This window comes from Hippocampus bargibanti, linkage group LG12 (genome assembly GCF_051943395.1).
Source record: "Hippocampus bargibanti isolate YZ-2025 linkage group LG12, ASM5194339v1, whole genome shotgun sequence".
In the NCBI taxonomy this organism is placed as follows: domain Eukaryota; kingdom Metazoa; phylum Chordata; class Actinopteri; order Syngnathiformes; family Syngnathidae; genus Hippocampus; species Hippocampus bargibanti.
Genome location: NC_142745.1, coordinates 2,939,593 through 2,953,213, shown reverse-complemented (window position 1 = coordinate 2,953,213; position 13,621 = coordinate 2,939,593). Strand labels below are relative to the sequence as shown.

At 42.4% G+C, this 13,621-nt stretch overlaps 1 protein-coding gene across 2 annotated transcripts in view; it reads left to right on the top strand.

Annotated features, from left to right (window-relative positions):
* plxna1b (plexin A1b) overlaps nucleotides 1–11,500 on the top strand; it is a 164,269-nt gene extending 152,769 nt beyond the window's left edge. The window contains exons 24-32 of one of the 2 annotated variants that reach the window (XM_089010316.1): nucleotides 1,432–1,578; nucleotides 1,791–1,950; nucleotides 2,070–2,173; nucleotides 3,528–3,624; nucleotides 3,821–4,011; nucleotides 6,382–6,551; nucleotides 7,972–8,184; nucleotides 8,258–8,408; nucleotides 10,138–11,500. In XM_089010316.1, the coding sequence (XP_088866442.1) occupies nucleotides 1,432–1,578; nucleotides 1,791–1,950; nucleotides 2,070–2,173; nucleotides 3,528–3,624; nucleotides 3,821–4,011; nucleotides 6,382–6,551; nucleotides 7,972–8,184; nucleotides 8,258–8,408; nucleotides 10,138–10,233 (1,329 nt within the window). In that variant the 3' untranslated portion in view covers nucleotides 10,234–11,500. Of the gene's footprint in view, nucleotides 1–1,431; nucleotides 1,579–1,790; nucleotides 1,951–2,069; nucleotides 2,174–3,527; nucleotides 3,637–3,820; nucleotides 4,012–6,381; nucleotides 6,552–7,971; nucleotides 8,185–8,257; nucleotides 8,409–10,137 lie in introns of both variants that reach the window. The other variant, XM_089010315.1, reaches the window with a different exon arrangement.
* The last annotated feature ends 2,121 nt before the right edge of the window (nucleotides 11,501–13,621 follow it).

Sequence of the window (13,621 nt, the reverse complement as noted above, 5' to 3'; positions counted from 1 at the left end):
TACGTTTATATAACCTGTCAGTGTCTGGATTTCTGTTGAGGTCCCAACTCTAGAGTCCTTACGGAGTTACATGAACATTCAATTTATCACTTTTATATGTAGGAATGTGTGTCTTTCTCGAAAAGTTTCAGTGTGTACATCGCCGCTATATAATTCCGTCGATATTCTTTTGTTCCCTGCGAGCTCCTCTTTGTGTTCTTCTCGTGATGCAAGAGGAGAAAAGCATGAGAATGCGTGCGCGACAGAAAATAGAAAGTCGAGTCCCGCCATCCCATCGCTCTCTGCCCTTTTTGACATGTCGCACACAGCAAAGTGCTTCCGCAAGCGTTTTTCATCACTCCGTCGTTAACCTTCTTTTCCCTTTTCCATCAATTGCTCCTCACTCGCACTTTGTCAACTTTTGTTTTTCCTAATTCATATATACACTTTGGAGAGGGTGTGGGGAGGTTGCGGGACACAAGGGAGGATGGATTAGTGCAGTTGTCCAAAGTCCGGCCCGGGGGCTAAATGCGGCCCGTGGTCAATTTTCATCCGGCCCCTGGCTTCCGTCATAAAGTCAATTACATCTGGCCCGCATTTTGAATAAATATATTGGGTAGTAGCTGTTACCTGCATGTGGTAAGTGCTGCCATCTTGAGCCTCAGTTAGGAACAGCAAATTAGTATATGAGTACAGTAATTGACTCAATGAGCCCCCGACCCCAATTTTCTAAAATGGCCATTTTCTCCATTTTTTTTTATTGTAAAATGCAGACAATCAACAAAATAACAAACACTGTTCAACTGTTACAAAAAAGTTAGCGTTAAAAAATGTGAAATTAAATGAAAATTCAAATTCAATTTTCAATGTCAATTCAATTTTGATATGCATGTTTCAAATGAAACCAAAAACACATGCTAAAGCTGGCTGAAATTAACATAAAAAAGCAAATGTGAAGCACAGAATGTCTGACTGAAATCTATTTAAATTAATTGCTGTTATGTGTAAAGAACATCCGCCATGGTGTCCATTCTTACATTTTTTTAAACACCAAATCTGGCCACCTTTAAATTTGGACACCCCAGGATTAGTCTCATAAAATAGTGTTGTCAATTTTCTTCAATGACAGACCATATAACACCCGGACTTCTGGGTACAGTGAACGCTAGCGCAAATGGCTGCCGCTGCTGACCTGCACAAAAAAAAAAAATCCTGTGACTGTAAAGTGTCCTTGATAGTTTTGAAAAGCACTTAGAAATTAAATGTATTATTATTATTATTATTATTTGTATTTATTTATTTATTTTTAATTTTTTTATTTTTATTATTATTTTTCTATTATTATTTTTATTTTTATTATTTCCAATTGAATTCACGCAAAAAGTTCAGTGTCTTCGCTACTGATTTTAATGTTTTTTTTTTTTTTTTTTTTAATCTCTCCCTATGTTGCAGGAATGTGCTGGTGAGCCGCTCTTCATGCTGTACTGCGCCATGAAACAACAAATGGAGAAAGGGCCAATAGATTCCATCACGGGAGAGGCCCGCTACTCCCTCAGCGAGGATAAGCTCATCAGACAGCAGATTGACTACAAAACTTTGGTCAGTGCGCTGACTCATACGGAAGCGGGAGGAAAAGTGTTTATACTGCTTTTTTGTCATTCATTAACTAGGTTTTGATGTAGATTTTTCACGTTTTCCACTTATACTGTAAATATGCTCGGAAAGTGAAATCCGTCATGTCAGCTGGTCATAATATGCATTTAATAAATGCCTGGGACTCCCCCCCCCCCCCCCCCCCCCCCCACGCACAGACGCTGCACTGTGTCAACCCAGAGAACGAGAACGCTCCCGAGGTGACGGTCAAGAGTCTCAATTGCGACACAGTCACGCAAGTGAAGGAGAAGCTCTTGGATGCAGTTTACAAAGGCACACCGTACTCGCAGAGACCAAAGGCTTCCGATATGGACCTGGGTAAGAAGAAGACGACTTTATTGATCATACCACGGGGAAAAATCACTTGTTTAGAAAATAAAAAAGTATTTAGATGCAAAGATTCATGTTTTGGTCCTTTTTTGTGTGTCGTGTAACAGAATGGCGGCAAGGAAGGATGGCTCGCATCATCCTTCAGGATGAAGACGTGACCACGAAGATTGACAATGACTGGAAGAGACTCAACACCCTGGCTCACTACCAGGTAGCCTGGCCTTTCGATGGGGTACAAATTGAAAGTCAGAGAGAGGAAAAACGAAAAAAAAATCAATTTTGGAACATTCCTTGACGTTAACTGAGGTAAGGTAGACGTTGTTCCTTTGCGAACTCCTGGATTGGTCGTCATTGTGCTTTTGGGGTCTTATCGAAAACTGTGAAAAAAAGATTTTCTGGTATATAAGGCACTCCTGAGGATAAAGCGCACCCCCAATGAATGGTGCATTTTCAAACTTTTTCCATATACAGTGATACCTCTGTTTTCGAGCATAATCTGTTTCAGAAACCTGTTCGAAAACCGATTTGTTCAAAAACCGAAACATCACTTTCCATTAAAATCAATGTAAAAAATCTTAATCCGTTCAAAGTCTAGAAAACAACTTTTTAACTATTTCATCGCATAAACCGGATAAAAACTTAATAATAGAGCTGGTCATGTGTAAAATTCTATAAAAACAAACTTTTATTTTCACCAATTTTCTTTCTGCCACGGGGCATGTTGGCACTTATCCCAGCTGTCTTTGGGCAAACACAGGGCACACTAACTTTTCAAACCATCCTCTGCTTGCTTTAAAATCATACTATTCAGGAGATCTTAACCAAATATGTCAGCATTTTCGCAGAAATAAAACAACAATATTAATGCGTCGGTCACAATGAGGAAGACGTGACATATAAGGAAGTGACGTATAAGGAAGCGGAGGGTAGTCGAGTGATGCATTCAGATGCACTCAGTTTGGTTGAGAACCAAATTTTGGTTGTATACCGGGGCATAAAAAATGTGACATTTTTGGTTGAAAACCGAATGGGATGAGACGTTCGAAAACCGAGGTTTTACTGTATATGGTCGCACCAGACTATAAGACGCACCTTCAATAAAAAAAAATTCCAAATATAATACCCTAAATATATAAAAGTTTTCCAAGTTTAAGGCACGCATTACGTATAAGGCACTACAGTCGACGCTTGGATTACGCACTACTTCTTCTACAAGGAGGAAATGGAGTCGGTGGCTGCTGACAGTATTTGCGAAACCTGTTGTGGCTCAATATGACTTCACATATAAAGCGCACCTGCGTTTCAGGTGCAGTGTTATCTTTTGAAGAAAATCAAGGCTCTTGGGTGTACCTTATACATTGGAAAATACTGTGGTTTTTTTTTCTACACAGCGTCAAGTAGCTTTGAAAACATTTGTCATCAATTAAAACTCCATTTGTCTTTGTGAGGAAACACTTGTACGACTCATATATAACTTGACCTCAAATGTTTTTGTCTACAATAATTACAAACCTTGATGGGATGTTTTTTTGTACAGTCATAATTGATTTGATCTGTTGTTTCAGGTGACAGATGGCTCAGTGATTGCGCTGGTTCCCAAACAGAACTCTGCTTACAACATCTCCAACTCCTCCACTTTCACCAAATCTCTCAGCAGATACGGTACGAGAGAAGGTGTGTGTGTTTTGTGTGTCTGCAAGTGAGTGTTAGTTTCTTCCTGTAAAAAACGTGAAAAAATTATCTAAATGCATGAAGCCGCAGCAGCAGCAGTGGACACTTTGGACACGGCAACGTCCCACTTTAGCCAGGTGGGTTGAGAAAGTGACTAACCCCGACCCCTCTATCCCCCCCATTGCAGAGAGCATGCTAAGAACCGCCAGCAGTCCAGACAGTTTGCGCTCCCGAACCCCAATGATCACGCCAGACTTGGAGAGCGGCACCAAATTGTGGCATTTGGTCAAGAACCACGACCACTCCGACCAGAGGGAGGGAGACCGAGGGAGCAAGATGGTCTCTGAGATCTACCTGACCCGGCTGCTGGCCACCAAGGTGAAAAGAGGGGCGGAGGAGGAGGGCGGGGGTCATCTGAGCTGAAAGCTGACTTCCTCATCATCCTGTTGACCTTTGTTTTGTGTCGGTCTCGGAGCTCATTAACATTGTTCATAACCTTTGCCCCCCCAAAAAATAATGTGTGTCTTAATTAGTAAGCTGACCTTTGACTATTGAGTTGTTTGTTGGCGTTACGGGGGCTCTCTCTTGGTGGCCTCGGGGCTTGGAGGCCCGGGCTTTTACCCTGCAATCATGACTCTCCAAATTCCACCACAACCTCCACGAAACACTTTCATCATGCACATGTTCTCACTTGCGACCCCCCCGCTGCGTAAAGTTGATGAGCAAAACAGCCGACAACCCCCATGTGATTCATCGTTGAGTTGTTGCGCTGACAATTTGATTGGCAGCCTGTCACTTTGAAATGTTTTTGGAGGACAACAGGAATTATTTATTTAGCGGGGAAGTTACTTCCAAAATGCAATATGTGATATATTATCCATCCATCCATTCGTTTTATGATCCAATTTATCCTCACATGGGTTGCGGAGGGGTGTTGGAGCCCACATCCCAGCCAAATGCAAATTACAGGGCAGACAGAAACGAAGAAAAAAAAAACGTGCTCACACTCACATCTATGGGCAATTTGGAGTGTTCCATTCAGCCTGACGTGCATGTTTTTGGAATGTGGGAGTAGACCAGAGTACCTGGAGAAAAGCCACGCGGGCACATAGAGAACCTACAAACTCCACACAGGAAGCCTTGAGCTGGAATTGAACCCACAACCTCTCCATTGTGAGGTCGACACGCTAACCACTCCATCCCCATGCCGCTTGATGTATTCTAAATGACATAATTTATTTTACAGTATTGTAATGTTACATTGATGCTAAAACACCCGAATCCCAATGATGCAATTTCCCATCCATCCATTTTCACTGTATTGATGTCAAATACTGCAGCGGCAATGCATCTGATGTCAATTTTTTAAATTTTATTAGTTGACCTTCCATTCATCCTTTTTTTCTTGCGCACTTCCATCGTTCTGCAAGACAATATACCGTTCCAATCCAAGAAATCTCATTGTTTCCGCATTAAGTTAAGCAGCCAAAGTTGCGACATGCAACATTTTCCGCTTGGAAGAGGGCCCCAACATGTACACAGACGCGTTTACACTTTCGCGCCGCCTGCCAAGAGCGAAGCATTCCTCAGTGACTCATCATCCCACCCCGATACGTCCTCTCCCCTGACGTTTCCACTCATTAGCTCCCCGTCCCCCATTGTTCACGCAGCACGTTGAACACGATCCGCCTCGCCTCAATCAGGAAGTCATTAACAAGGAAAAGCCAATGAGGAATGGCCGCCGTTTGTTCTTACTCGCGACATCCTCGCAGCTTTTATGGATTTAGCGCAATGGTTGTAGGAAGTCGGGATGGTTTAAAACAAGAGCCGTATTGCAGTTACGGTTGCCTCTCAGGGGCCGTTATGAATTTGGGGAAGCCATTAGAATGTTTAATCCCCTCCACATATTACATGTAGAGTCCACAACAAAATAATGAATAACTAGATCTAAAATTTGAAGTAAAAATAATGACTGTTATTGTGGTTTAAATGGGATCAATTGAAATTTTGTTTTGTACTTTAGCTAGCAGCATGGAATTTGTCATCATTTTGGAAGTTTGATTTGCTTTCGCAAGCCAAATAAAATGACATAGTGGGCCAGATTTTGCCCCCAGGCCTTGACTATTTCACCTGTGATGTTAGGGATTAGCAAAATATTGGAATAGAATTGGAATAGCTAGCTATCTTGATCGCTAGCTAGCAAGCTTGCTCTATAGATGAGCATTGAATTTCACAAGTTTGATTTGCTTTCGTGGGCCCAATAAAATGATGCGGAGGGCCAGATTTGGCCCCCGGGCCTTGACTTTGACAACTGTGGTTTAAAAGAAGGGTTGGTAAAATGTGAATTAAATTTGAATTCAAGTATTTGTGAAAGCTTGAGGACCCTATCATATCAGTTCAACTTTAGAGGTACTTTTAATGACGGAAAACAATTCTGTGTGTGATGTGATTAAAAAAAGAAGAGAGAGGGAGTTTAAAAAAAGGAAATGTCAAACAGCCTTGGGCTGAACTCTCTTTGGGAACCATCTGAATGACTAAAAAGCAGAGCGAGCTCTCAGCACGTCACCAAGTTAGGATTGTAAGAGCAAAGCAACACTCAAAACACCTGCCAGTGACAGCCGTCGCCTACAGCTACACCATTGGCCAACACTTGATGCCTAATTAATGATCGCAGCTGAATTTCCATTCGAGCCGTCCGTCACCCATTTGCATTTCTCTTTGATCCGAACCCACATTTTTCCAATTTAGGGCACGCTTCAAAAATTTGTGGACGACCTGTTTGAGACTATCTTCAGCACGGCCCACCGAGGCAGCGCCTTGCCGCTCGCCATCAAGTACATGTTTGACTTCCTGGACGAGCAGGCCGACAAACACTCCATCTCGGACTCGGACGTCCGGCACACTTGGAAGAGCAACTGGTGAGTTTGGGCGGAACACCAAGGCACTGTCTGTCACGGTTTGCAAGGTGGTGGTGGCAGTTGTGGATCCCAATAAGCAGGCAGGAGGGAGCAGCAGGTTGTATTTGAGAAATTGTATTAAACTGAAGTCAACAGGAACAAAATCATTTGAACAGAAAAATACAAAGTATCAAAAGAAAACTAAGAGTAAAAGTCTGCCAAGATGAAACAAACGCAGGCACAACATACAATGCATACTCAATGCATACAATTACATACACAAAGCACAATGCATACAATGACCCGAAGCCGAATGGTCGTGCCGGGAGTCCTTTTGAATGCCACTGATTGTAACGACCAGCACCTGCGAGGCTGCAGGCAGGGCTGACAGCGCTACCCGTTGGTCGCCAATCCGAGCGTGGCAGTCCGCCACTGATCGGGACGACCAGCACCTGTGCAGGTGCAGGCGGGGCTGACAGCGCCACCCGTTGGTCGCCAACCAGATCGTGACACTATACAGTCAGACCTCGGTCTTTGAACGTCTCGCTTCTCAACCAATTCAGTTTTCGACCAAACATTTGTAGTTTTTTTATGCCTCGGTTTACAACCAAAATCGGTTGTCGACCAAACTGAACGCACCTGAATGCACCACTCGACTCCCTTCAGCTTCCTTATACGGCACTACCTTGTGTCACGTCTCATTGTAACTGACCCATTATCCTTGTGTAGCGTTCCATTGTGAGCAGGCGTGTTTGTATTGGTCAATCCCAACAAAAATAAAAAAATTAAAAAGCAGACATTGATTATAATGGGAAATGTTTCCATTTCCGACCAAAGCGGTTTTCGAACAGATTTCTAGAACGGATTATGATCGAAAACCAAGGTTTGAATGTTTATAAATGATGAAGAATAAAGCTTTATTGTATTTTCCAATTTCATCTTGTTGGCATATTTAACTCATTCACTGCGATTCCCAAATGTATTCAGTAATCGAAAAGCACGACGTGGAGCGCCATTCCTGAATTTGTTCGGGTTTTGTGTTTTCATGCGGGCGGTGGGTGGGAGTGCTGATAAAGCGACGGTCAAGGACTGGGGCAATGTTTTTCCCTCCCACGAAGGGGCAGCATTTGCCTTTTGTACAGCCGCCACCATTTCTAGCTCAGATTACTTTAGAACCATATAACTTAGGAATTAACTCTTTTTTTCTGATGAAAGACGAGAGTAAGCTTTCCTATGCTGCATTGAATGTGTATGTAGTCCCAAAACTCAATAGTCCTCACAATTTGAGTGAAAATGCCAAAAACCCCGGCACTGGAGTGGACACGTTTTTGCACATAGTCTGACACTGAATGAGCTAATGAATAAGATGTGCCAAATTTTGGCTTCCTTACACCTTCAACATCTGCAGATGAAGAATCTTGTTCTTTCTCCATCCTTGTAGCCTCCCCCTACGCTTTTGGGTGAATGTGATCAAGAACCCGCAGTTCGTCTTCGACATCCACAAGAACAGCATTACTGACGCCTGTTTGTCCGTGGTGGCCCAGACCTTCATGGACTCCTGTTCAACATCTGAGCATAAATTAGGAAAGGATTCACCATCCAATAAGCTACTTTACGCAAAAGACATCCCCAACTACAAAAACTGGGTGGAGAGGTGTGTATATCCAACTCACCTCGATGTCCTCGTCGAGACTTCCCATCAATAATTGTCGTCGCTGTTCGTCCAGGTACTACTCTGACATCTCGAGGATGTCGGCCATCAGCGACCAGGACATGAGCGCCTACCTGGCCGAGCAGTCACGGCTGCACGCCAACCAGTTTAACAGCATGTCTGCCCTCCACGAGATCTACTCTTACATTGTCAAGTATAAGGACGAGGTGAGAGCTCACGTCTCGTTACGGGAGATCAGCCGGAGTGAAACAACTTGAACGACGTGACCAGAAAATGGCTGAAAACGTTCGGCTTGGCTGGGTACGGCGCCGCTTTCTGTTTTAAACTTCCTCGTAAATGTCAGCTTTGCAGATGTCATGTCTCCGCCTTGTAGCTGCTGTATTTAGTGGTAATGACACTAGCTACAAGAGGGGAGACGTGACATCTGTAAAGCTGACATTTAAGGTCAAGTTAAAACCAAAAGCGGCGCAACTCCATCAGCCCGGGTAGGGTTCATTACATCCACATCTCGGCACCTGCGCCTGTCAAAGGGCAACTCTTTGAAGAGCGCCCATTTCCCGCTGCAACATTTTGCGAGGCGTTGTTTACGTTGAGGTTCTCATTTCAAATTCAAATGTCCATCGCATATCTCAGATATGTTCTCGATGAGAACAAAGTGGAATTACCACTTTTGGTTGTTGTTTTTGTGTGATTATTTGTTATATTAGTCAATGCTAATTTCCTGTTAGCATGACAATTGGATTTTACATTGCTACAAAACTGCCACGAAATGACCTCGGAGATGCCGAGTTTCAGAAGGTCGCGCCCCCTTGTTCGTGACATCACGCCAGGACGTCTTGCCTTGCTCGAGAATCAAACAATGGCTTCAGATTCGTAGAAGATGCTTTCTTGTTACTCATCCAGTTATGAATATGATTCAAATAGTTCTGAAGAGGAAAGCATACATGTTTGCAATCAATTAAAGAAGTCCTTCCGTCTCATTTTGAAATGTCTGGACTCCAATGTAGCACCCAGAAAATGCCCAAGATGGCGCCCAAGCTCTGTTGGGAATGGGCTTTGTTGAGCAATCTTGCTGATTCTAATAATATTTACTCGCCTTGATTTCTCTGAGGCAGACTTTTTAATGTAATACATAATGTTTTTAAAATCATTTCAAATATTGTACGGGGTACTACAACTATTATGGGGGGAAAAAAAATTCCCCAAAAAATTGTGAACCGATCTCACTCACAAAGACCAATTTTGCTCAAATCCAGTTCATCTCAACTGGTGTTAGCCAACGACAATGCTGCCGCCGATCGCTACTATTGTCAAGGCAAACCAGCAAAAGTAATCCTCAATAATAAAAGCATTGCATCCACATGTATTTTATTTATTACAGTACCTATGCTTGTCTGTGACTGTGAAGTGTCTTTGAGAGCTTTGAAAGGCGCTTAAAATGTCATGTATCATTATTATTACATGTGCGGTAATCTGTCTGCATTTCCGCTTGTGTTAGCGTTTTTTTAGCGTTTAGTTATAGTACGAGGTACTATAACTTTTATATGGGAATTGTAATCATTTATAAGGGTAGTTATTAGCTAAGGTTGACAAGTAGGGTCATGTATTGTTCCTTTTCCTTCCATTTCCAACCTCACTTTCAAAAATAAGATAAAAATCGGAAGTGGTGAATCAGAATCATCTTTATTGCCAAGTATGTAGAACACATAAGGAATTTGTTTCCGCTAGAACATGCTGCACAAGTATCATCAGTATCATCATACAGTTCCATTTGGGCTACTGTTCAAAGAGTTAATGGGTTGGGGGAAGAAGCTAGAATGTATGTAGAATGTTGTAGCTAAAATTCTGAGTCAGCTGATTTGACACAAGGCTTGAATTTCAAAAATCCACCAGTATCCAACCTCAACCCCGTTCCCCGTTCTTCTCTCTCTTCAGATCTTGTCAGCGCTGGAGCGGGACGAGCAGGCCAGAAGGCAGCGTCTGCGGAGTAAGCTAGAGCAGGTCATCGACACAATGGCCCTGACGAGCTGAGGATCATCCGACGCCGGCGTCCATTCATCTCCCTCGCTCACAGACAACCAACACAAACTGCAAAAGCATCCAGGCGGTATACTCCAAAACGCAAGGAGATTGGGCGGGCGGGCGGGCGGCGGGTGTCAGCAGAGGTGGGCGGGTCTGTGTATGCCTACGTGTGTTCGTCGTCGTGTATGTGTTGACCGAGCGGACATTTTCACACGCTGCGTCCATGGAAGGGAAGTTTTCAGTGAGAGCTTTTGCTTCCTGTGGATGTTATTTGAAAGAACTCCGTGCGGGGCCTCTCGTGCACAATGGAGAGAAGCTTTGTGGCTCACGTGTCGGGATGATGGCTTTTATTTTATGTTATTATTTTTCCATCGCCCACCCTCCAAATGTTTTGTACAAATGTAATCGACCGCCCACTCTCTGATCTCTCGCCACTTGTATTACTGCTGAATTTGCACAATTTACAGAAACGCTACAAATGAAGAATATATAGATGTTATATATAAATACAGACACATTTTTAAAGATTAAGGGGAGAGAAAGGCGTTCTCCCCCCCCCCCCCTTCTCCCCCTTTTTGGTTTTAATCAAGAGACAAGATACAACAGTACAGTTAATAGTTGAAGTGCAAAGAAAAATGCTCCGAACAAAACAAAAAAGAAGAAAAACAAGAAAAAAAAGTCGTTCTGTGCCATGTTTTCTTTGAATGTTGTTTGGTGCAAAGACATTTTGTTCGATGGAATGTGCTACCGTATGATTTTGAGTATGAAACATGCCTTGTGACTGAAATGAAACGTTTGAGACCGACAGAAGAAGACAAAAGACAACTGGCGGGGTCGTTTTAGGGATTCACACTGCTGCGTTTGTTCAGAAGATTTTTTTTTTTGGGTGGGGCAGTGTTCGGAAGGCCTCGCTCCAATCCACAAAAACGCCAAAAGACGGCACCAAGAAGTACATTTTAGTGAAATCGCCGAAGCCCAGTGAGATGCCTTTGAAACTACCAGTGGGCCCCAAAAACACAAACTTGAACTACGGCGTTCAACTCAGCTTCTTTTCAACTTGCTGTTGAGAAAATTCACTTTTGATTTTAGCTTTTTTTTTTTTTTTGCTCCGGCCAAAACCAAACTGTGGTCTCAGTGATGTTTTTATTTGTAAATGGTAAACTTTCTCATGTGTTCATTTTGTAATCGGGTCCCACCCCTTTACCCCCCTCGCACCCAATATGTAAATTGTACATTTAATGGTACGCTGAAGGCAAAAAAACACAACACATACATATAGACAATATATATATATATATATATATATATATATATATATATATATATATATATATATATATATATATATATATATATATATATATACAGTATACATATATGTGTATGCGTGTGTGTATATATATACAGTATATATATATATATATATATATGTGTATGTGTGTGTGTGTGTGTGTATATATATATATATACACACAAAAACTATCTTCAGTTAGCCTGGAGGTTAAAAAGTACTTAATGGGACCTCAGTGGGGGGTCCAACTGATGAGCGTCTGTGTTTTTGTGATGGAAATGTGACTTTGCTGCTTTAAATCTTCTTGTCATTTGTTTTTCCAGCCCATTTTTTTGGGGGTCGGGGGGTTGTCATTTATTGCTGATCATAAATGCTGTGGCTCTCCAGTTTATTATTATTATATTTTTTTTTTTTTTTCGGTCCCTTAGTTCAAAGTCAACACATTACAGTACCTTTGTTTACATGAGTGAGACGTTGTCGTAACTTCAACTGGATACATTTTACCTTGCCACCGTCACAGATTTTGGGACTCCTGTCAAGAAAAAAAAAGTCAGTTTGCGAAAGGTCATTTCCCCATTTGTGACAAATCCATCACATTCGTGCCACGTCCGTTGTGGGCACCGTTAAAAACTACATGTGATAGACGGATCGGAACAGTGTAACCTGATGGCTGATGACCCATCTCCTCCCTCTTATGTTCCCACACACCCCTCCTGTCCAAGCACACCATGTATGTGACCAACATTCTGAACTCATTCTCTCTCAGGTTCATAGTCTGCTTGTGTTTTTTTATTTTCATGCTTCTCGTTGTGAATCAAATGACAACGGGCGCTTTGAATGAGGCTTCAGTCATGTTTGCGCTGTTGGGGTTGATAGTGGACTTGTTCCAAAATGTGTGTTACGAACAACATCAACACTGAAAAAAAAAAGTCCGATCACCGTCCTCTTTCATTTCTTACACCCCCCCTGACCCCTCTTCAAAAAAAGTCTGGAAACTGAGCTGCATCCCAAGCAAGACAACCAGAAATCCAGTTGAGACCAAGCGGCGCAAAGGAATTTTCCAATTTTGTGTCTCAGACTTGAAGCAACTGTCACAAGTTTGCGGGTGAACATTCATTGTGTAAATATTCGGTTATTTCCTACTTTGCAGATTTACTACTTGTAAATAAACATGCATCAAGGAGAGATTAAACATTTTTTGCTAAATAAAAATGCCTCTTTGTTATTTCAAAGATGAAAACGGGTTACAGTCGGGTTACATCAATGTTTGTATAGCTTTTATCGCCACAATATTGCGATGATTTGTTTTATTAACTCATTCACTGCCATTCCCGCATTTATTCCGGAATTGAAAAGCATGACATGGAGCGCCATTCCTGAATTTGTTCAGGTTTTGGTTTTTCTTGCAGGGGGCGCCGATTAAGCACTGGTCTGACCTCATGCAATGTTTTTCCCTCCCACGAATTTGCCTTTTCTACAGGCCGATCGTCAGTCAGGACAATAGAAGTAATCAGTGGAGTGGATTAGTCCTCTGCTCCCCCCTAACATGTGAGCAGGGACCAATCATAGCAGAGTTCGGCACCGCCACGTCTGGACAATAGGGATGTAAATAGGGTCGAAACTACCAGTAAGACTTTAGTTTGCTGACGAAGCTTCTTGGATAAGAAGCGAAAAGTCCGACACCTTCAAAGAAGTACAGATGACGACTGAAGAAACTTTTTCATCGATGTGCACTCTATATGTAATATGTGGAGAGGATTAAACATTCTAATGCACACCCTAACTACGATGTGGCCTGCGTCAAAAAATGAGTTTGACACCGTTGCCCTATTCCAACCATTTTCAATAGCTCCCTCCCCCAACCCAATTCAACCGATCATCTCTTCACCAAGCGCCTGATAACGATATCATTGGTATAAAAGCAGATTTCAACATTTAAGACTGAGATATTTGTAATACTTCATAATCCGCGATCTTAAAAAGCAGCATCAGAATATTCAAGACTGAAAGTGCCAAGAAGAGCTCGGTCGGTCATCCTTCATCTTCTCGTTAGCAGTGAAAAGATGCACATGCATGAACGCTTGACCTCCCTTAAGTTTATGGCAG